Source organism: Scardinius erythrophthalmus, assembly GCF_964197995.2.
Source record: "Scardinius erythrophthalmus genome assembly, chromosome: 15".
Taxonomy (NCBI): Eukaryota; Metazoa; Chordata; class Actinopteri; order Cypriniformes; family Leuciscidae; genus Scardinius; species Scardinius erythrophthalmus.
This window is the reverse complement of record NC_138235.1, coordinates 26,290,255-26,311,895: the sequence shown is the minus strand read 5'-3', so window position 1 is coordinate 26,311,895 and position 21,641 is coordinate 26,290,255. Positions and strand designations below refer to the sequence as shown.

Genomic DNA, 21,641 nt, shown 5'->3' with positions numbered 1-21,641 from the left:
CTACATTAGTCCACTTATATAGTTCACTTGACGGAGTGAATGAAAATGAGTGAGCAAATTCAGACATTTAGTGTGCCAGAATGGCTGCCGCTTTTGCATAGTTTGTGCTTGCTGTTTAATAATCATTTAAAATTTGGCAAACTGGCAGCTCTAGTAGTACTAAAAAGATTTATTTTGAACTCTGTCATGGAAACTACTAGCATGTATAACAATTAATAATCAATTTAAAAGGAATAAATATTCCTGTATATATATTCCTGTTATACCTGTATGGTATTACTCTGGACCAGTGGTTTGGAAAGTGGATGGATGGATGATTCAGCTGCAGGTGGCATCCTCTGGTCAGACACAGGAATTCATTCGATGTGCGACTCTAACAGTGCATTATGGGTACTCTCTAGCCGTTGAGCGCATAGGTGTGTGTGTGTATATATATATATATAATACATACATGCATACATACATACATATCATTATTTATATATATATATATATATATATATATATATATATATATATATATATATATATATATATATATATATATATATATATATATATATATATTCAATGATATGGTTGAACGTACATCGGTTGTATGCTTGTTATTGTGGTGCATTTTGGGATTGAATGAGTGCACTTGATAATGTCCACTATGGTTTCGCACACCACTACAAATGGCTGTCCCTTCAAATATGCCCTATTTAAGGGTATAGGGAGCGATTTCGAACACAGCCATTGTCACCTCACTACATTTTATCTATCAAATGGTTTAACTATAGCTGTTCAGTTTGCAACTGATATTATTTCCATTTTTATCCATCTGACTGGAAATGGAAGGTTGAATGCATTGCATTGTGTGATACAGTAGTCCATGCAGTAATCTAGTGTAGGTCACCCAGGTATTCTACATAGTACATACAAGCATGTACTGCAGTAATAGTAAGTTATTTGGAATGTAGCCTAAATCTCAATCCAATTTGAGTGAGCTGTAAGCCACATTGCAACTCCACAAACCTCCTTGCCCTTGTACAGTTTGTGTTTGCATCTAGCGAAATTCAATAGCATTTCATTATACTGTAACTTTACTTTCAAGTTAATGCGTTTAAACTGTTGTGGCAGCTTCAGTCTTATGGAATATAATCTTGTGGAATCTGCATTTTTCTTCAATTGAAGAGTTTAAAAAGCTGTGACTAAAAACATGCATGTATATACTATTAGAATACACAAAGACAGAACAAAAAAAAATTCATACTTTGCTTGCTTTTTTTTTAGTTTATTGTGATTTTAAATGCATTCATTCTTATCTCTTTAGGACTAATTGTATACACTCCAAAAAATGGTACAAAAGTTGTCACTGTGATGTTAGTACCCTTTTAAAAGGTTCTAATATGTACCATTAAGGTGCTAATATGCTCTCTTTAGGTACAGGGTACCGCCCCAGTAACAGCTTTTGTACCTTTTTTTCTGTAAGTACATGAATTGCATAACAGCATGAGACCTTTCTTTTAGATTCCATTCGCGTTGGCGCTAGATCTGCTAGGTCTGGCTCTGAGTATGTCAGTAGTCTTGTGTGGGCTGTAAATCTCGTTTAACAGTCAAGAAAACAACAGTGCACCCTGTCGCCCAGATGCAGGATCAGTGTTTAGTATTCAGCAGCGCAGCTTCCAATAATGGCTTATGGAGAGCAGAGTGATTGGAGTAGAGGACCTGTAGGTTCAGTGATGAATTACCAATGACATTAGATAGTGGCAAACACAGGAGTAGGAGCCGCTCTCTCTGTTCAGGCTAATCGCTATGGCGAGTACACTTCAGTATTTCAGACTAAACTGTAGTCTTTGCTACTACTGTACATTTTTTACTTTAACAGTTGTATGTATGTATGTGTGTGTAAGTCTATATATATACTGTATGTAAGGGTACACACATACACACACATATATTAGTGTTACATTTTCCTGTCATTAATCTCCTAACAATAAAGTTTTTAGTATTTTTTATATTATATAATTTGACATTAAATCTCCAAATTTATGTAAAAACAACATTAAGACAGTAATCTATTTAAAGAAAAAAAAAATTAAATGCCATCTTTTTATGAAAGAACGCCAGTATCACAGATACAAATGCTGCTACCGATGTGATGTCTCTATGAAATTAGCCATTAGCCACTAATTAGCTATTCAGCATTACAACTTTTTAATTTAAGGTAACTTAAAACAAACTTAAACCTTAACCCCATAACACATAAACCCATTATAATAAATGTCACATTTACATGTGCCACTTGCCCTGTCAAAATGCACAAAAAGTTATTGTATTCATTGTTTTTGTCCCATGGAGCTTTGTAAACGATGATTTCAGATTTTTAGGTAGGTCTAACAGGTCGGATATACACAGAAATTGAAAAAAGTTACCAGTCTTCACTGCATAAATAATAAATTAAATCTAGATTAATCCTTATTAAAGCTACAAAAGATATTCTGTCTAGAGCAGTGAGTGATTTTCTCTTTTTATTTTGTTCTTTGATTATCCTTAATGACAAACAGCAGCAGGTTTATTAGGCTGCTGTCACTTTAAGACCTGCGGCACATGATGCGGATCTGACACGTATCCTGTTTTCTCTCCAGTCTTTATGTTCATTTAAGACTTCATTTAACTCATTTAAGACTGTGCTTGCGCTTGAAGGGTGAGCATTTTGGCATAATTGTGTGTGGCTTTTTTCCATTCAGGCACTGTCTGAAGCGGAACTGTTTAAAAGCATTTGCATGAATAAGAACGTGGTCATATAATGTAAAGCTAGCCAAAGGATGACGGGGAAAAACTGAAATAATATTATATTTCTAGTGACACTGACACTTCTGATTTTACTTTGCAGAGAACCGTCAGTTCCTGTTGTACGCTCGTCAGATTGAAATCAGAGGGGTGGACATTGATAATCCCTATTACAACTACATCATCTCTTTCACTGTGCCTGACATCGACAATGTTACAGTGGTAGATTACGATGCTCTGGAGCTCCGCATTTACTGGTCTGATGTCCGCACTCAAACGATCAAAAGAGCCTTCATTAATGGGACTGGTGTTGAGACTGTTGTGTCAGCTGGTAAGATAATAGTTTGAGCTTCAATATCTATTATTTGAAATATACATTGGCCCTAAAAAGTATTTGAACAAATGGAGATATTTTATTGCTTTAGAAAGCGAAAAATCAAACTGATAGACATCTTCAAACAAATAATACTATAAAAGAGATCTAACTTTCCCCAACTTTTCCAATTACATTTAAACATCTGATCTCCTGGTCATTTTTAGTCATTTTCTCAGAAGACAGTTTCCCATAAAATCACTGTAACTGTTATGTCCATGGTCGATTAAGTTTGGAATTGTCCAAATATTTTTCATCTTCATTTTGAATAGGGTATCTATTTGATCTTTTATAACATAATTAAAACATAATAAACAGCGATTATAACCTACAGACATTTTTGGTGAACTACTGTATATACACTAGTGTTCAAAGGTTTGGCATCAGTAGTACATTTTTTGAAAGTAATAAATACTTTAGTAAGTTTCTTTGTTCTGTTGAACATAAAATAAACTATTTTGAAGAATATGGGTAAGCAAACAGTTGATGATCCCCCATTGACTCGCATTACTTTTCATACTGTGGAAGTCAATGGGGGATCATCAACTGTCAGGAGCTGTTTGGTAACCCACATTCTTCAAAATATCATCTTTACAGAACAAATAAACTTACTAAAGTATTTACTTACCAAATAACCAAGAAACTCAGAGGTTTAAAACAACTTGATGGTGAGTAAATTATGACAGAATTTTTTTATTTTTGGGTGAACTATCCCTTTAAATTGATTATTCATCACAGTAAAAACATATATAACGTTACAAAAGATTTCAGTTTTAAATAAATGCTGTACTTTTGATGTTAATGTTCAAAAACATTAAAAACACTTGCAGACCACTAACTTTTGAACAGTAGTGTATCTTTCTTTAAAGTAAATGACTTCACTGACTTTCATTCACATTAAATGTCTTGGAGGAAAGAAAGCAAGTCAAATACACATTTATTTTTGCTATTTTGCTCTGTATTTCAACCTGTGTGATCAGTTTGCAATCCTAATCATTTTCAAATTTTCTTCCCTTTTTCCTCTAGACCTCCCTAATGCTCAGGGTCTAGCTGTAGACTGGGTCTCCAGAAACCTCTTCTGGACCAGCTACGATACGAATAAGAAGCAGATCAATGTTGCACGTCTGGACGGGTCCTTTAAGAATGCTGTAATCCATGGGCTGGACAAGCCTCACTCTTTGGTGCTACATCCTATCCTGGGGTAAGTACAAGAACGCACACATGCACAATTGCTAGTGTAGGCTTAGCATTTGAGTTTTACTGTCATTTTAGTCTCTTTCAGGTTGTTTAGTAGGCCACATTTGGAGAGGAGCAGATGCTGTGCCAGTATGCTTCTGGCAGAGATTTTAAAGGCTGTAGATGAGAAATGTAGACGTTGCTCATTAGTGTGAGCTTTAGGTCGGACAATATGGCTGCCCTCATGTTGCACTTCTCAATCTGTTGCTGTGTGGTTAATGTGAACCAGATTGTTGCAGTGCCACTTTCCAATAAAGATAATGAGCTTGTCCTTGCAGACAATACAAGTCACTCAACTGTTTTTTTTTTTTTTTTTTTTTTTTGTGATATGTTTTTCCCTCTACAATGTTATTTTGATAAATTACTGTTTATTTCTTCTGTCACTGGCAGTACATCACAGCGTTTTGGAGCATTCTGTTTAAGACACTTCCCAGGCGTTTATTTTTAAACCAATCCAAAATAAAGTGTCATAATGCCTTTTTATGTGCAAAATCTCAAATAACAGAACCTCAACAAACGTTTAACAACAGGGTGCATTTTGGAAATAAGTATTGCTATTTTTAACTAAAACCAAAGCTATTGAAAATGTTTTTGGTAATTGAAATAAAGCTGAAATAAAATGTAAATATTAGATGTAAAACTTACATGCCTTGGCAATTAGCTGAAATGAATAGGAAAACACTGTATAAAAATATTTTCGAATGACAAAAGAGCATAACAAAATTATTAAAACTTGTAAAAAATAAAATTAAAATGAAAGCTGAAAATATATATAAAAAAGCTAATTCTAAATATAAACTACACTATCAAAATAGTACTAAAATAACACTGTTGCAAATCATTTGCTGATATATACTTGATTGATATCTACTTTATGTCAGCTACCCTTGGTCTTATGCTTTGCTTATTGTTTAATTACAGAAAGCTCTACTGGCTCGATGGGGACAACATCAGTATGGCCAACATGGACGGCACTAACCACACATTGCTGTTCTCCAATCAGAAAGGCCCAGTGGGTGAGTGACCTGTCTTGATTCTTTACCTTCTGTTTGCCTAAAGCCAAAAGAAGGCCAGTTGGAGATGATGTTTTACACGTTGACTTCTTCCTGTGACAGGTCTGTCCATAGACTTTGACATGCAGCAGTTGTACTGGATCAGTTCAGGGAACAGCACCATTAACCGCTGTAAGCTGGATGGCTCCGGACTGGAGATCATTGAGGGCGTGAAAGGAAAACTTACCAAAGCTACAGCCCTCGCCATCATGGGTGAGAGAGCACCATCAACCTGTTTCTCCACACGGATTCTTGATATTCAGGAGCGTATATCTAGAGCTCCACACTCGGCATTATTAAACCTTAAATGTGGAATAACAGAATGACCTCTTTTATGTGTAGGAAATAAGTTGTGGTGGGCCGATAAGGGCACAGATCAGATCGGTACATGTGACAAGAGCGATGGAGGCAACTGGAAGGTTCTCCGAAATAACACCTCACCCATGATGTATATGAAGATTTATAATGAGACTGTGCATCAAGGTGTGTGTTTTCATATTTATATTGATTATGTAAACCTAAAATGCATGTGACTATGTCCTCATAAATGAATATGGAAGTGAAATGAGAAATTGGTCTTTGTAAATGTTAATTAATTAATTAATTAATTAATTAATTAAAACAATATTTAAATATGTAATAATTCATCATAATTATGATTAGTTTGGTGATTATTGTTGTTTTTTGTTGTTGTTGTTGTTATTTAATTTACCTAAATTTTCGATTTGAAGAATATTAAATGGTAAAATAGCACTCATAATCAAAGAGGAATTCCTGGATGGTAAGACAGATTAAATATTAATATGATCATAGATGTTATTTCATTTTAATGAATTTTTCAAATTTTATACATTTATATTAATTATTTATATTAAGCAAATGTGACTTTGTCCCCATAAATGCATATGGAGGTGAAAATTAGACATTCTTCTTTATAAAATTACTAAATTTTAAAAGGAAAATGTGTTATTCTAATTTTAATTAAACTATTAATTAATTATAATTCAAAATAAATAACAATTAAATAATAAAACATATTATTATTAATAATAATAATAACAATTAAATCATTATTTAACTGACTAAATATTCAGTTTAAAAAATATCCAATTAAATGTTAAAATAGTTCACATAGGCTAATTAAAGGGGAATTCCTGAATTGGCAGATGATGAGAAAATTAAATAGAGTAATAGATTTGTATTAATGGTTATTATAAATAACACAGATACTGTGATACTTTTAATCGCAGAATGATACAGTTTGGGTGTGATTGATATCTACTATAGGTACCAACCTCTGCAGTAAGAACAATGGTGACTGTTCTCAGCTTTGCTTGCCAACTTCACCAACTACAAGAGCCTGCATGTGTACTGCTGGATATAGTCTGAAGAGTGGCCAACAGTCCTGTGAAGGCAAGATCTCATACAAGCATCACTAATGTACCCATTTGCTTTCATATGAGCACATTTTAACATTGTGTGTATTGTACTTTTGTATAAAGGCATGGGCTCATTTTTGCTCTACTCCGTGCATGAGGGCATCCGTGGCATTCCTCTGGACCCATCAGATAAATCTGATGCCCTGGTACCGGTGTCGGGCACCTCTCTTGCTGTGGGCATTGACTTCCATGCTGGTGAGTACGCAGATGTCTTTGTGTCCATAGATTCAGCCTGAAAATTGCCCTGAATGCAACTAAGTTGGTGTTTTGTGCTTCTTGTGCCCTGTAGACAATGACACCATATACTGGGTTGACATGGGCCTGAGCACTATTAGTCGAGCTAAGAGAGACCAGACCTGGAGGGAGGACATAGTGACCAATGGCATCGGACGTGTGGAAGGTATCACCGTTGACTGGATCGCAGGTGTGTAAATGTGCAAACACACAATTAAAACACATTATATATTAGTGTGTCTAACACTTAATGTTGTTGTGTTTAAATAGGCAACATCTATTGGACGGATCAAGGCTTTGATGTGATCGAGGTGGCCAGGCTTAACGGCTCCTTCCGCTATGTGGTCATCTCTCACGGTCTGGACAAACCACGTGCCATTACTGTACATCCAGAGAAAGGGTGAGGAAATGTGTCTGTTTGTTTAGGAAAGATGATGAGAAAATAGTGTATTTGCACTTTCTCCTTTGTGTTGAAGGAAGAAATGGTCTTGGACTCAGGTATTTGTGTGTACAGGTATCTGTTCTGGACGGAGTGGGGTCAGTATCCACGTATCGAAAGGTCTCGTCTGGACGGTTCTGAGAGATTAGTTCTTGTCAATGTCAGCATCAGCTGGCCCAATGGCATCTCCATTGATTACCAGGTTTGTACATAAACAAACTGTGCATCTTTTCCAGAACAAGTTTGTTGTTGGTTCTAGTACCAGATGTAATTGCTAATCAGAATGTACTTTTTGTTATTATGAGAGATTTAGTTATTATTATTATTATTAATATTATATAAAAAAGCTGTTAAACCAAAACGCTAAGGTGAGTGCTGTATCACTAATCTTGTATAATGTGTAGGAGGGCCTTCTGTATTGGTGTGATGCCCGCACAGACAAAATTGAGCGCATAAATCTGGAGACTGGAGAAAACCGTGAGCTGGTGCTGTCTAGCAACAACATGGACATGTTTGCTGTTTCTGTCTTTGAGGACTACATCTACTGGAGTGACAGGTGCGAATGCAATTTTCCTTTACTATTGTCTGTTATTACCTTTTTTAGGTGACCCCTTTCATTCATATACATTTGTGACCCTGGATCACAAAACCAGTCACAAGTCGCACGAGTATATTTGTGGCAATAGCCAACAATACATTGTATAATTTTCTTTTATGCCAAAAATCATTAGGATATTAAGTAAAGATCATGTTCCATTAAGATATTTTGTAAATTTCCTACCATAAATATATAAAACATTTATTTTTGTGAGTGAATGCAGCACAATTGCGAACATAAATGGACAACTTTAAAGGTGATTTTCTCAATGTTTAGATTTTTTTTGCACCCTCAGATTCCAGATTTTCAAATAATTGTATCTCGGCCAAATATTGTCCTATCCTAACAAACCATATATCAATGGAAAGCTTATTTAATCAGCTTTCAGATTTATTTAAATTTAGAGATGATTATGCCTTACTCTTGCAGTGTATTTTACAGCTTTTTATCTTCTTCTGTTTCCTATAGGACCCATGCCAATGGTTCCATTAAGAGAGGAAACAAAGACAACGCCACAGATATGGTCTATCTGAGAACAGGCATTGGTGTGCAGCTCAAAGACATTAAAGTCTTCAACCGCGCTAGGCAGCAAGGTGGGTATTTTCCTAAACAAGGACGCCCAAGAACTACTTATTACTATAAAGCAGGGGTTTTCAATATAAAGAAATCAGGGCTGCACGATATTTGAAAAACCTGACATTGTATAGTATATTTACAATATACTGATGATATTTTCTTTTTCTGCGATATATTGCAATATGAAGAAATATAATGAGTGGAGTAATTTTGTTGGAGAGTGAAAAAGTTTGATTGTTCACACTTGAGTTTATGCTTTACAAGAACTAACACAATTAGTGTTGGAACTAAACTCAGCAGGGCAGTAGCCCTCTGGAACCGGATTTGAGGAACCATGCATTAAGCCATATTTCTTTAAATCATGCAGCCATAAACACCCTTCCACGCACTGCACGCAGGCTCTCAGCCAATCCATAGACCCCAGTATATAAAAAGCTATATTTTCTCTGAAAGCTTATACTAACATCTCTCTGTAGCTTATAACAATAGTAACTGTTCATTTTAATACATAAATTAACATAATTCCTTTTGCAGGTACCAACGTCTGTAAGGTGAACAATGGTGGTTGTGAACAACTGTGTCTTTTCCGTGGTAACGGCAATCGTACCTGCGCCTGCGCTCACGGCATGCTGGCAGAGGATGGCCACAGCTGCAGGGACTATGATGGCTACCTCCTCTACTCGGAGCGCACAATACTGAAGAGCATCCACTTGTCGGATGAAACAAACCTCAATGCTCCCATTAAACCCTTCGAAGACCCAGAGCACATGAAGAACGTCATAGCTCTTACCTTCGACTACAGAGGTGGCGGTGGGAAGGGAGCCAATCGGATCTTCTTCAGCGATATCCACTTCGGTAACATTCAGCAGATCAGCGATGACGGCTCCGACCGCAAGACCATAGTGGAGAGTAAGTGTCCAATCTTTTAATTCATTTCATTGTTCTGTATTGTGCAAACTATGTGGATGAGGGTAACAAGAATATAACGGTGTGAAAAATGATAATGAAACCAAGCACTTGTCATTTAGTTTTGTAAATATAGACCTACTCAATGAAAATCTGTTGTTTTAATTGGTCTTCTCTTCAGTTTTGCCTCAGCTTCACACAACTGTGTCGAATGTCTCGGGTCAATAAGTGTTTTTTTTTTGTTTTGTTTTTTTGTTTTTTAAGAAATGAATACTTTTATTCAACGAGAATTCATTAAATGACAGTTAAGACTTTTAAATTGTTATAGAAAAATTATATTTCAAGTAAATGCTGTTCTTTTGGGCTTTATATTCATCAAAGAATCCTGAAAAATATTTATCACGGTTTCCACAAAAATATAATAATAATGATAATAATAATAATGATGATGCTGAAAATTCAGCTATAATAGATTACATTTTTAAATGTTTTAAAATAGAAAACACGTATATTAAATTGTAATAATATTTCATAATATTTTTTGTTTTATTGTATTTTTGATCAAATAAATGCAGCCTTGGTGAGCAGAAACCCCCCAAAAATATTTTTGAATGAATATGAATATATATAAATAATTAAATATAAATATATATAAATAGACACATGGAAATAATTGAGAATGACCAATCAGAAGCAATAATCAAGTTGTCCAGTGTAGTAAATGTACATACATTTATTTTATTGATTAAAAACTATCTTTGAATGTTTTTTTTTTTCAATGCATTTCATTTTAGCCTGAAAATGTGAAGTAGTAAGAACACAAATTAAAGGAATAGTTCACTTCAAAATGATAATTCTGTCATCATTTACTTACCCTCAAGTTGTTTCAAACCTATATGAATTCTTTCTTCTGCTGAACACAAAGGAAGATATTTTGAAGAATGTTGGTAACCAGACAGTTGATAGACATCATTGACTTCCAGAGTAGGGAAAAAATACTATGGAAGTCAATGAGGCCCATCAACTGTTTGGTTACCGACATTCTTCAAAATATTTTCTTTTGTGTTCAGCAGAAGAAAGAAATTCATACAGGTTTTCATTTCATTTCAATTTTCATTTTGAATTGAACTATTCCTTTTAGTTTGGTGCAGTGCAAATTTTGAAGAAGTATTGAACCTCTATACAAAGTTTGCATTGCTGTTGTAAACAGTTTATTCCTGATATAAACCATCTTATGAATCAGTCAAGAAAGTAAACATGCATGCATTCAACAATAGTTTCAAATCTATTAAACATCTGGCTTGGATGTTTCAGGTCAACTGAAGTATTTTGCTCAACAAAGAATGATGGTTGTACAGTTTCACATAATGACCCATTATTAGATCATATCATTGATGTGTTCCCAGGTAATTCAGGTCAAAGGCTATTTCTGGCATAACAAATCAATGTAGTTCAAACATATACCTGATATTTAGTATCTTTATCTCAGTACATCATTAGTCCCATTACTGATAATGCCTTTTATAGCATAAACACATTTAATGCTTCTGCATACAGTAGTCCAGTTCTGTATCCTCAGGGTTGTGGAGGGGGGTTCAACTCCACAGGGTTAAAGGGCTGCACTGTGGCACTTCCTGGACACATAATGCACCCGCAGCCTTTGCAGCACACCCGTCCCAGTGACAGCAGCTCTCTCCGAAATTTGTTTGACATGAAAGCATATAGCAGCGGATTGGCTACAACCGAAGAGCTCGCTAGCAGCCGGGCGATAATGGTGAAGTCGTGATGATGTCCGTGTATTTTGCTGCTATTGGTACCGATGAGCATGAACATGAGGACGTAGGATGGCAACCAGCAGATGGTGAAGACTAAAACCAACAGGACCGACGTCTTTGTCACCCGGTTCTGATAGCACTCCATTTGCGGTGCGCAACTTTGCAGTTTTTTCCTTTGTAAGAAGCCGTAGAGTTTGGTGTACATGATGATAATGATGATCAGAGGCAAAGCGAAGCCAATCAGGAACAGAATAGCACTGTAGACCAACTGGCTGAGGTCTGACAGAAAGGCAAAGCAGAGGATAGGCATCGTTCTCAACTGCCGGAAAGCAAACTGAGGTGCTGCAAGAGCCACAGCCAGAACCCACATGAGAATCACAGAAACACACAGCCAGCGGCGCAGTATGAAACGATACGTCCAGGTAGGGTGCACCACAATCAGGTAGCGCGTTACCGCTAATGCAGCTAGAGTGAATACGCTCGCCGAGTTACAGGCCACTCCCAAGAAACTGATGACTTTGCACAGGAAGCTGCTGAAGGGCCAGTAGCCCAGTGCTATAGCTGTGGTGTGGAAGGGCAGGCAAATGAGCTGCAGCAGATCCGAGGCGCTCAAGGCTAAAAGTAACGAATCTGTCCCTTGAAGAGTTTGGAGCCCATTCTTCCTCCTCCGTCCGGTCAGGACGTAGATGACCAGGGAGTGTCCTACCAGCCCGATCACCATGACTATTGTGTCCAGAATTGGTGCTAAAACCTGTGTCAATTCCCACTTCAGACTCCCAAAATCATGGCTAGTATTCATACTGTCGTCTGCTAATCCTCTTGACATACACTTCAACATGAATTGATCACAATGAAGTGTAGAATGGCATACGTTCAAACTGAAGATGAAGATTGACGTCTGCTTCGGGCTAATAATTAGCTCCTTCAGGGCTTAATAACTTCCTCACATGGCAAAGCATCATTGGAGTGTTTACTCCAAGAGATAAAGGAAGTCTCCGCCGTGGTGGTTGTTAATGTTTAGCATTAGCATCTTCCTGAGAAGTTGAGAACTCATGTTAATGCTTTTTTCTTGTACATAGAAATTTTACATTTCAGAATTTTTATTATTATAAGGTTTTAATGACACAAAGTCTACAGCCGAAAGTGCATCTGGCTCACTGCCCTGTCACTCATCATTAAGGATCCATAATGTTATGATGTAGAACAAATTCAAGAGAGGTTTATCAATAACCAAGCAAATATTTAATGACTACAAGGCTAGTTTCTAGAATTGAAAATAGAAATTGAGTTGGGAAAAAATATATTATATAATTTTAATCATATTATATTATAAATGTACTGGATTCAGAGATATCCTGATGACTACCTCTGAAGGCACCATTTTTTTTTTTTTTTTCGTTTTATTTCAGTTAACAAGAACTATTTCGTTTTTGACTACAATACAATTTAACTACAATGGTTTTAGTTTTAATTTACAATACCAACACTGTTTCGAATGTGGCCAAAGATTTGCAGGATTACCATAAACATGTATTTCATAATTTGTAATATGAAAGCACTTCATCTCACATTATTAAATATTAAACTTCATCTTTTATTTGGGATTATGGAAGGTGCTTACCTTACAGCCATCCATGATTGCTGTTTGCTTGTATTGATTGAGTGAAACCAGGCAACCTTACAAAACCTGATTCCCTGCATCTGTCAAAGGCTGCCAAATTACGAACAGTCGATTCAACTTGAATCTAAGTACCTATAGCGGCTTCCCTCTTATGATCAATTAAATGACACTTCAGATTCATTCCAATTCCTTGAGCTTGGCTGTTCCAGGACTTTGACCTTTGTCTGCAAGGAACGCAAGACGACGACTTATCAGTTTGTCCTAAAGTGATATCCTCCTGACCTTCAAGTTCGAAGTAGGATGGGTAGTTGTTCAGGTATCCATCATCTAAGATACTGATTGTCAGATTAACTGGCCTTTTGTTTTTACATCATCATTTCTGTGACGATGACGTCTCACCTGTTAACTTAGAAGTGGGCGGTGGTGTTTGCGTAAGTATCTTGTTATTCTTCCTTTGGCCTAAAGTCTGATATGTTTTACAGGATCGTTATTGGGTTTTTTTTTTTTTTTTGCAAAAGTAAACAGCTTGGCTGAGTGTCCTTCCTGTTTTATGGGGGGAGTAATTGCTGTCATAAAGCAGTCATTGGTGTGATGCAGATAGATGCTGCAAGCCCCTCGTGAGCTCATTTATTCTGTAGAGGGCGACTATTATTCACTGTGACTTTGACTCATTGAGACTCTTTCGACGGCGTTGACTGAAGCACATTGCACCACATTGCTTCTCACCCCAGCGTTGTGTTCGAGACTCTTCCAGCAGTCCTCTCTTTGTGGAAGAACTAGTCACCGTGGTTAAAGAGATTCACCAAGGGAGGGGTCTTGTATGCACAGGCACCCATCCATGAAATGACCGGATGACACTAAGCCACTAAACACACACAAGCACCAGCAACAAAGGCTATCTCACAGCCCGCAGAAACCAACATGCGCACGTATCATAGGATTAAACCGTTCACTGGGACCGGATAAGTAGTTTTAAAAGAGATGTTTTGGACTTGCAGTGTGTTAATCATATTCATTTACTCTTTGAAGGATATATGGTACTAAACATGTTTGAAGGTGGTTCAATTGCCTCTTTTTTATGTGTCATTTTTAGCTGTAGTAGAGCTGCAATGAACAGTTTGTTCAAACTAAATACAGTGTGTCTACAACTGTGCACTGAATTATAATTAAGAGAAACAGACTGAGTTGTTCTTGGATTAGTAACAAGCAGTCAAAGTAAATTTTTCTTTATTTCTTTCAACAGGTGTGGGGTCAGTTGAAGGTTTGGCTTATCACCGGGGTTGGGACACACTTTACTGGACCAGCTACACCACCTCCACCATCACACGGCACACTGTGGACCAGAGTCGCACTGGAGCTTTCGATAGAGACACCGTAGTCACTATGTCTGGGGACGACCACCCCAGAGCCTTTGTTCTGGATGAATGTCAAGAGTACGAACCTTGTATATCAAATTTTCCATGATGCAATGTTTTATAGTCATTCTACTTGGTGAGGAATCCCAAGAGTTTTGAAGTATACGCAGTATGAACTATTACCCTTCCAAATACCAAAAACATTCATATTCGTTTTGACTGCCAAAGTAAAGTTCACGTAATTAATAATTGTGAAAGAAATGGTGGAGCGCCAAATGTATACGCACAGTCCAATGTCACAAAACTTACTGAGTGTGTAAATCCAAAAGAAAGGGAGAAAAAAGGATCCGCACGCAACGAATAAGGCAAAAGCTCTCCAACTGTTTATTTATTACTTCAACAGAGGCCTCAAAAAGACAAAAAAGTGCTGTGAAGTGCAAAACGTTTTCGAGATCAACTCTTCATCAGTGCCATATAATTGCAGATACACACCTGCGTCCATACTGTGCATGTTATATACTCGTTAAAGTAATAAATTAACAGCTGGAGACCTTTTGCCTTATTCGTTGTGTGCGGGAAAAAATTTCTACTCATGTAATTAAAGGAGAACTCCGGTCAATTTTAACATTGCCGAGTTCACCCGCATAGGTTTAGTTACCTATGATCACGCGTGTGAACTCGGCAATCGATTACTTTGGACTTCAACCGAAAACAGGATGTAAACACAGGTATTTGCGCTGGCTTAAATAACATAATTTTTATACATATCTTTCACATCTACTGCAGTCAGATTCACTCGTGTTCACTCTGAAGGAATCACTCACATTTTCTGTGCACTTGTAATGACACATCAAGGATGTTAAGAGGCTAAAAGCAGGTTTAGTACTTGCCCCATTGAAGTCAACAGGGTGCAAATTTTAAAAATAGAATAACTCGGTGTAGGCAACACCGATTTTTGTCGTTGTTCTCTGTATTGACAGCACTCCAAATGTACAAAAAAATGAGCTCAATGTTAAAATTGACCGGAGTTCTCCTCTAATAATAAAATAGTTTTTGTTTATATAATTATTGAATGCTTTATTTTTACATGTTCATGTAATCATTTAAAAACTTTGCCCTGTGACAGCTTATGTTTTTTTAAAAGTTGAAAACAAATCTTGTTGCTTTTGGTGTGAGAAGACAAGCACATGTCAGTTTCCATCTTTGAATTCCATTTCCTCCTGTGCTCTTTCCTTCAGCCTGATGTTCTGGACTAACTGGAATGAACAGTCTCCCAGTATCATGCGAGCATCTCTTTCTGGAGCTAACGTCATTGTGATCATCGGAAATAACATCCGCACCCCGAACGGATTGGCCATCGACCACCGTGCTGAGAAACTCTATTTCTCTGACGCTACTTTTGACAAGATCGAGCGCTGCGAGTATGATGGCAGCCGGCGCTTTGTGAGTTCCTTTGTATTTATGCCTATTTTTTTATGTTTGTTCATGGGAAAGTGAGAGATGCTATTTTTGACTTTTACCTGGTAGATCATGACACTAACAATGCATGTTCATACAATGAGTTCATAAGCTTAGTTCATAGAGAACACACACTACTAACATGTTGAATTTGCTTGCAAAATAAATGAATCTAAATTGTACCTGTGTGCGTCTGTGTGATCAGGTGGTCCTAAAGAATGAGCCAGTGCATCCTTTCGGTTTGGCTGTGTACGGTGAATATATCTTCTGGACAGACTGGGTGCGCAGAGCTGTTCTCAGAGCTGATAAATACGGCAGAGATATGAAAGTCCTACGTGCTGACATTCCTCAACAGCCAATGGGCATCATCGCTGTGGCCAAAGACACCAATAGCTGTGAGTGACTAATCCGTGTTAAATTTACATAATTCAAAATATATCTTTATTCATGTGTTTGCTCTGAAATGGCTAAAAAGTGTGAAACGGCATTGTAGTGTTTAAAATAATAAAACTATTAAAAAAAAAAATATATATATATATATATATATATATATAATTTTCATGAGCTCTATGTACTTGCATATAGATTTAACACAACAGAATAGAGAGAAATAATTAAATATGTAGATGTAAAGAAAAAGAAAAACAAACGTAACATACAACTAGAAAAAGTAGGTAGAGTTTTAAGGTTAAAAAAATGGTAACACTTTACAATAAGGTTCATTAGTTAATGTATTAAATTGTAGATTTAAGATTGTAAGTAGAAGGCCTATGTACAGATCTACATATTAAGAAGTGTATATACAACTGCATAAATATAAATATTTACTTGAGAGTTATTATTGCCTAATGCCTGGGTTTAATGTATTATGAAATGTTGTTGTTAACATTACCTAAGATTAATAAATGCTGTAGAAATATTGTTCTTTCTTAGTCCATGTTAACTAATGTAAAAAAAAAAAAGAAACCTAATTGTTAAGTGTACTAATATAACAATTCATAGTAAAAAAAAATAGTATTAATGGTTTTTAATAATTGATTTGAACTCATTTATGAAAATGACGGGAAATGTGAACTCTTCATAAATATACAACGATGATTGCTTCAGCCCCAATAGCCATTTTAAATGAGTCATTTGTGTTTGTGTACGTCTATAGGTGAGTTTTCTCCATGCCTCACCAATAATGGAGGCTGTCAGGACCTGTGTCTGCTCATGTCAGAGGGACGAGTCAACTGCAGCTGCCGTGGAGAGCGCAAACTACTGGGAGACAACACTTGTGTTGGTGAGAGGGACAAACCGGAAGCTACTGTCTAAATATAAGCCTGTTCTGAAAATACTCTATTAGTTTCCTGTGAGAAGTGCAGTATAATATAAACGTAACCTCTCTCTCTCTCAGCGGAAAACACAACCTGTAACAGCGTGGATGAGTTTGAGTGTGGAAACGGTGACTGTATCGACTACAGCCTGACCTGTGACAGTCAAGCTCACTGCAAAGACAAGTCTGATGAGAAGCAGTCCTACTGCGGTAAGCATGACACTGCGGCTCTATTCACTGGTTTGCAGTTTTAATAAGCACTTCCTAATCTGTAGTTGAAGTATTAATCAATTATTGATCTCTCTCTTTTTCTGTTTGCAGTGAACCGCATGTGTAAGAAGGGCTACCGGCGCTGCATCAACGGACGCTGTATCAAACACAGCTCCTGGTGCGACGGCACCGATGACTGTGGAGATGGTTCAGACGAGCTGCCATGCAACAGTATGTGATTGTTTGAAATAAATGGCGAGATTATGGGAAAGGAGAAATACACAATCTTTTTTTGTGTAGTGACTAAAAAAAAGTGCAGCCATACTAGTTCCTCACTGTTTCCATCTCTGTTTTCTTCAGTGACTCTGTGCAGCGCTGCGGAGTTCCAGTGCAAAGACGGTTCCTGCATCACTAACTCTAGTCGCTGTAATCAGGTGGCGGACTGTGAGGACGCCAGTGATGAGATGAACTGCAGTAAGTATTAATCACTGGGCTGTTCACCAAAAGGTTGCCTGTTTGAACGCCACTAGGTTCAAACATGACTCCAAGGAGACAGTCACTCAAAAATCATGTGAAGGCATCAGTGTTTTAGATTATTCCGCGCTTCTTCAGCAATGTAGAGAATGAAACCGGGTAGAACACGTGTTCTTTTAACAGAAAAGCTCTGATTGGGGGATTTTAATTCTTGAAATCTGGCAACCTTAAGCATGAATGCTCTTAAAAAACAGTCTATAATGTTTTGTCTCTTCCTTTATCTAAGTGAAGAGTGTTCTCTTCAAGTTTTTATTTTTTGAACCACATTTTTGTCTCTTCTTTTTTCGTCAACGATATTGCATGTTGATATAGTCACAGTTATTGTCTAATGATGTTGGTGTCGTCTCGTCTTAGTCATGGAAAAAAGGTCATCAACGAAAGTAACTAAAAAGTAACGTTTTTTTTAAGTAAAAAGAAATCAAATTGATTCATTTTCAGATTATTGATTTAATTTTAAACAATTTTATAATTAATTCCTAAACTAAAAGACAAAACTATGTCCTTTCATCATAGCCAGTGTTGGAAATAAACCTTTTTATAAATACAAATAATATAAACATTTTCAAGGGTACTTTTTTAACAATAACTAGTAGTAGTAGTAGTAGTATATTATATATTTTTCAAATTGATTTCATTTGATGTATATATGAAAGAAGAATGAATATATATATATATATATATATATATATATATATATATATATATATATATATCAGAGTTTCCGCTAGAAAAAAATGGTGCCGGTCAAAGTGACCGGCAGAGGTTTCGTTTTCCGGACATTTTGAAGATATGCCGGTCAAATGTTGCCTCATAATTAGTCAAGTTGAGGAAAACTGGAGGAAGGCTATGTAACTTAAAAAATTACATAATCAGGCCGAACGCAACATGTTTATTAGCCTAACTTTCAAATAAAAAAACGGAAAAAAAATATGAACGTCCGATTGGCGTCAATCAACGCCAATTGTTTTTTATGGTTTCACATTCATAGTTTAACAAACCAATCCCCCTTCCCCACATAAAATATCTGAAGCCTATTGTTTTTACTCAAGCGAACTTCCCAGTGTCTCTCCACAACTTGCAATGCGCATAAGCCGCGTAACCTTGTTCTCCGCAAGGCGACTTCGCTGCTTCATCTTGATCCGATTCTGCAGCGAGAACCCCCTCTCTGCAGGAACACTCGAGACCCATTTTCTACTATGGTTATGTAGCCTACGTTTCTTCATTCGGATCTATTTGCGATCCATTCCATTCTGAACAAACAACGCAGTTTATATGCTTCGTCCTTGTTTCATTATTCATTAAGATAATAATTAATAAATGCGCCCATAATTATCAGTGAACTTGATAAATGTTGCAGATATGTTTTGCTATGCATGCACAAACAAATGCCTTTCAACTTATGTGTGCAAAATTCAGAATAAAATGAATGTGCAGCAATTTGTACAAATAGAGAGTCTAGGTCTACTATACCTGTTGTAGCCATTAAATGAGCTGATTTAGTTTAATATTTGTTAAAATATTATAATGTTATTTTTTTAATTTATGTTGATTATGAAAAGTGAACCGCACGAGTAAGATATGATGCGCAATATCGAGAGACATGGAGCGGGTCAGACATGATTTTGACCACTTAATTAAGTTTGGTTTTGTAGAATGACTTTTTTGAAGTGAATTTCGTTTTGTAGAAATTGTATCTTAATTTTAATATTTTTTTTATCAACCAATTGCCTGTATTTAATAAATAAGCAGCAAAATATAGCAGACGATAATCATGCGCGGGCGCCTCGGTCACTTGCATTGCTCGTGAACAGGAGCGCATCTCATCCTAATTTAACGAAACTCAACGTAGGCCTCACAGACGTGAAATGTATCTTAAAGCTTGAAATGTATTTTTAACAATTTAAAACGAAAAGAAATAGGCTACTCTCTGATTATGTAATCCATGATGTGCATTTCTCTCTATAGGCGCGTTCACTACGGAGATGACGATCGTCAACTTCATCTTTACAGCTGTTGTTGCTGTTAATAAACTAAAAATGATAGGCCTATAATTTTAGTAAACAATAAATTAAATGAAATTGTAATTGTATTAAAAAAGCAACAAAAAAATCCTGTTTAAGTTTTTTTTTTTTTTTACCTATAGCCTACGCAGTCACTGCCCTCAGTGCCCAGAAAAGTGCTGAAACGGAGATGAAGGGGAACCCGTTTTTATATATTTTTTGGCTTATTTTAACTGGCCCATCCAGTTTTCTGGAGGTGCACCTCAAAATCCTGGCGCCGCTAGTGCTTCGCAGCGGTCTGATATCAAGAAATAACAGACCGCATTCCACATCGGAATTCAACCAAGCCATGTAATGTTTAAAAACTTTCAAACGGTAGAGCCTGTTCCTTTATAACATAGCCAAAGGTCGGTGTATTTTTGCTTTATTACATTTTATGCTTATTCTCAAATTCAGATTGTGTTAGGGGGGCGGGATTATAAGGCAATTTTAATCGGACAATTTGACCGGAGAGATTTAATTTTGTCGGACATTTCATTTTTTTTCCGGTCAATGTCCGGCAATTACCGGACAACGGAAACCCTGATATATATATATATATATATATATATATATATATATATATATATATATATATATAATTATAAGTGCAACTTTGTGGACGAACATAGCTATACATTTTCCTGCATGCATACAATCTTTTTGTACGTTCTCTTTCAGGCCCCACTGACTGCTCTAGTTACTATCTGCTTGGAGTGAAGGGCATGACCTTTGAGAGGTGTGAGTTCACTACACTCTGCTACGCCCCCTCCTGGCGCTGTGATGGCTCCAATGACTGCGGAGACTTCTCAGATGAAAGAAACTGTCCGGGTTAGACACTACACAAACATACACACACACACACACACACACACACACACACACACACATATATATATATATATATATGTGTGCCTCCTATTCTCACAGCTAATGAAATATATGTGATATTGCATAATAAGACAAATTTTTCACTTTCTTTCCCACAGAGAAAAGGAAGCAGAAATGTCCAGTGAACTTCTTTGCATGTCCGAGCGGCCGTTGTATTCCCATGAGCTGGACCTGCGACAAAGAGAACGACTGTGAAAATGGAGCAGATGAGTCTCACTGTGGTTAGTAAATATTTACAGATCTCTCTCTCAAGGTTTTTTTTTTTTTCTACATTCTTCTGTTGCACTTTGTCAAATCTGTTACAAATGTCACTTAATACTTTATCTTCGGTGTAGTTATTGTTCTCAAGACACTAAAAACAATAACTATTTGCTTTAATCATAGCCAATGTCGGATTTTTATTATTATTATTTTATTTTATAATTTTTATTGTCAGAAACTTTTTATTAAGGGAAAATATTTGCTCCCTGGAACTGATTTTCTGATTTTTTTTTTTTATGTAGTATTATTATTATCATTATTATAATTTTTTTTTTTTTTTATAATAGCAACAGCAACTATTATTATTATTATTTTTTTAGTTGTTTAAAAATTATATCATAAAAAATGAAAAAGTTATCATAAATTAGATTAACATTATTGTCTAGTACCTCTTGTACCCCTGTTTTTTATTAAAAAAGTTACTGTAAATATTTACTTCTATAATTGAATGTAATAGATATATAATATAATTCAGTTTTATCAAATTTAAATGAGAGGTATTTTATGTATCTGAGGGATTTGTTAATTTGACCACAGCTACACCTGAAATTTAA

General features: G+C 36.2%; 2 protein-coding genes across 2 annotated transcripts in view; one reads left to right on the top strand and one right to left on the bottom strand.

Annotated features, from left to right (window-relative positions):
* The window catches only part of lrp1ab (low density lipoprotein receptor-related protein 1Ab), a 134,582-nt gene that overhangs the window by 86,787 nt on the left and 26,154 nt on the right, over positions 1-21,641 (top strand). Inside the window, exons 29-50 of the mRNA XM_081385685.1 lie at positions 2,879-3,106; positions 4,175-4,349; positions 5,306-5,400; positions 5,500-5,649; positions 5,779-5,919; positions 6,724-6,849; positions 6,939-7,070; positions 7,165-7,299; positions 7,380-7,509; positions 7,624-7,750; positions 7,953-8,104; positions 8,615-8,739; positions 9,257-9,631; positions 14,268-14,457; positions 15,618-15,822; positions 16,043-16,232; positions 16,994-17,119; positions 17,234-17,362; positions 17,474-17,593; positions 17,723-17,836; positions 20,617-20,766; positions 20,925-21,047. Coding sequence (XP_081241811.1) covers positions 2,879-3,106; positions 4,175-4,349; positions 5,306-5,400; positions 5,500-5,649; positions 5,779-5,919; positions 6,724-6,849; positions 6,939-7,070; positions 7,165-7,299; positions 7,380-7,509; positions 7,624-7,750; positions 7,953-8,104; positions 8,615-8,739; positions 9,257-9,631; positions 14,268-14,457; positions 15,618-15,822; positions 16,043-16,232; positions 16,994-17,119; positions 17,234-17,362; positions 17,474-17,593; positions 17,723-17,836; positions 20,617-20,766; positions 20,925-21,047 — 3,438 coding nt within the window. The remainder of the gene's footprint in view (positions 1-2,878; positions 3,107-4,174; positions 4,350-5,305; positions 5,401-5,499; positions 5,650-5,778; positions 5,920-6,723; positions 6,850-6,938; positions 7,071-7,164; positions 7,300-7,379; positions 7,510-7,623; positions 7,751-7,952; positions 8,105-8,614; positions 8,740-9,256; positions 9,632-14,267; positions 14,458-15,617; positions 15,823-16,042; positions 16,233-16,993; positions 17,120-17,233; positions 17,363-17,473; positions 17,594-17,722; positions 17,837-20,616; positions 20,767-20,924; positions 21,048-21,641) is intronic.
* On the bottom strand, positions 11,204-12,202 carry LOC308702740 (galanin receptor type 1; the record flags this gene model as incomplete). The annotated part of the gene is made up of 1 exon (XM_081385815.1): positions 11,204-12,202. One exon carries the CDS (start codon positions 12,200-12,202, stop codon positions 11,204-11,206), a length of 999 nt encoding a protein of 332 aa, XP_081241941.1.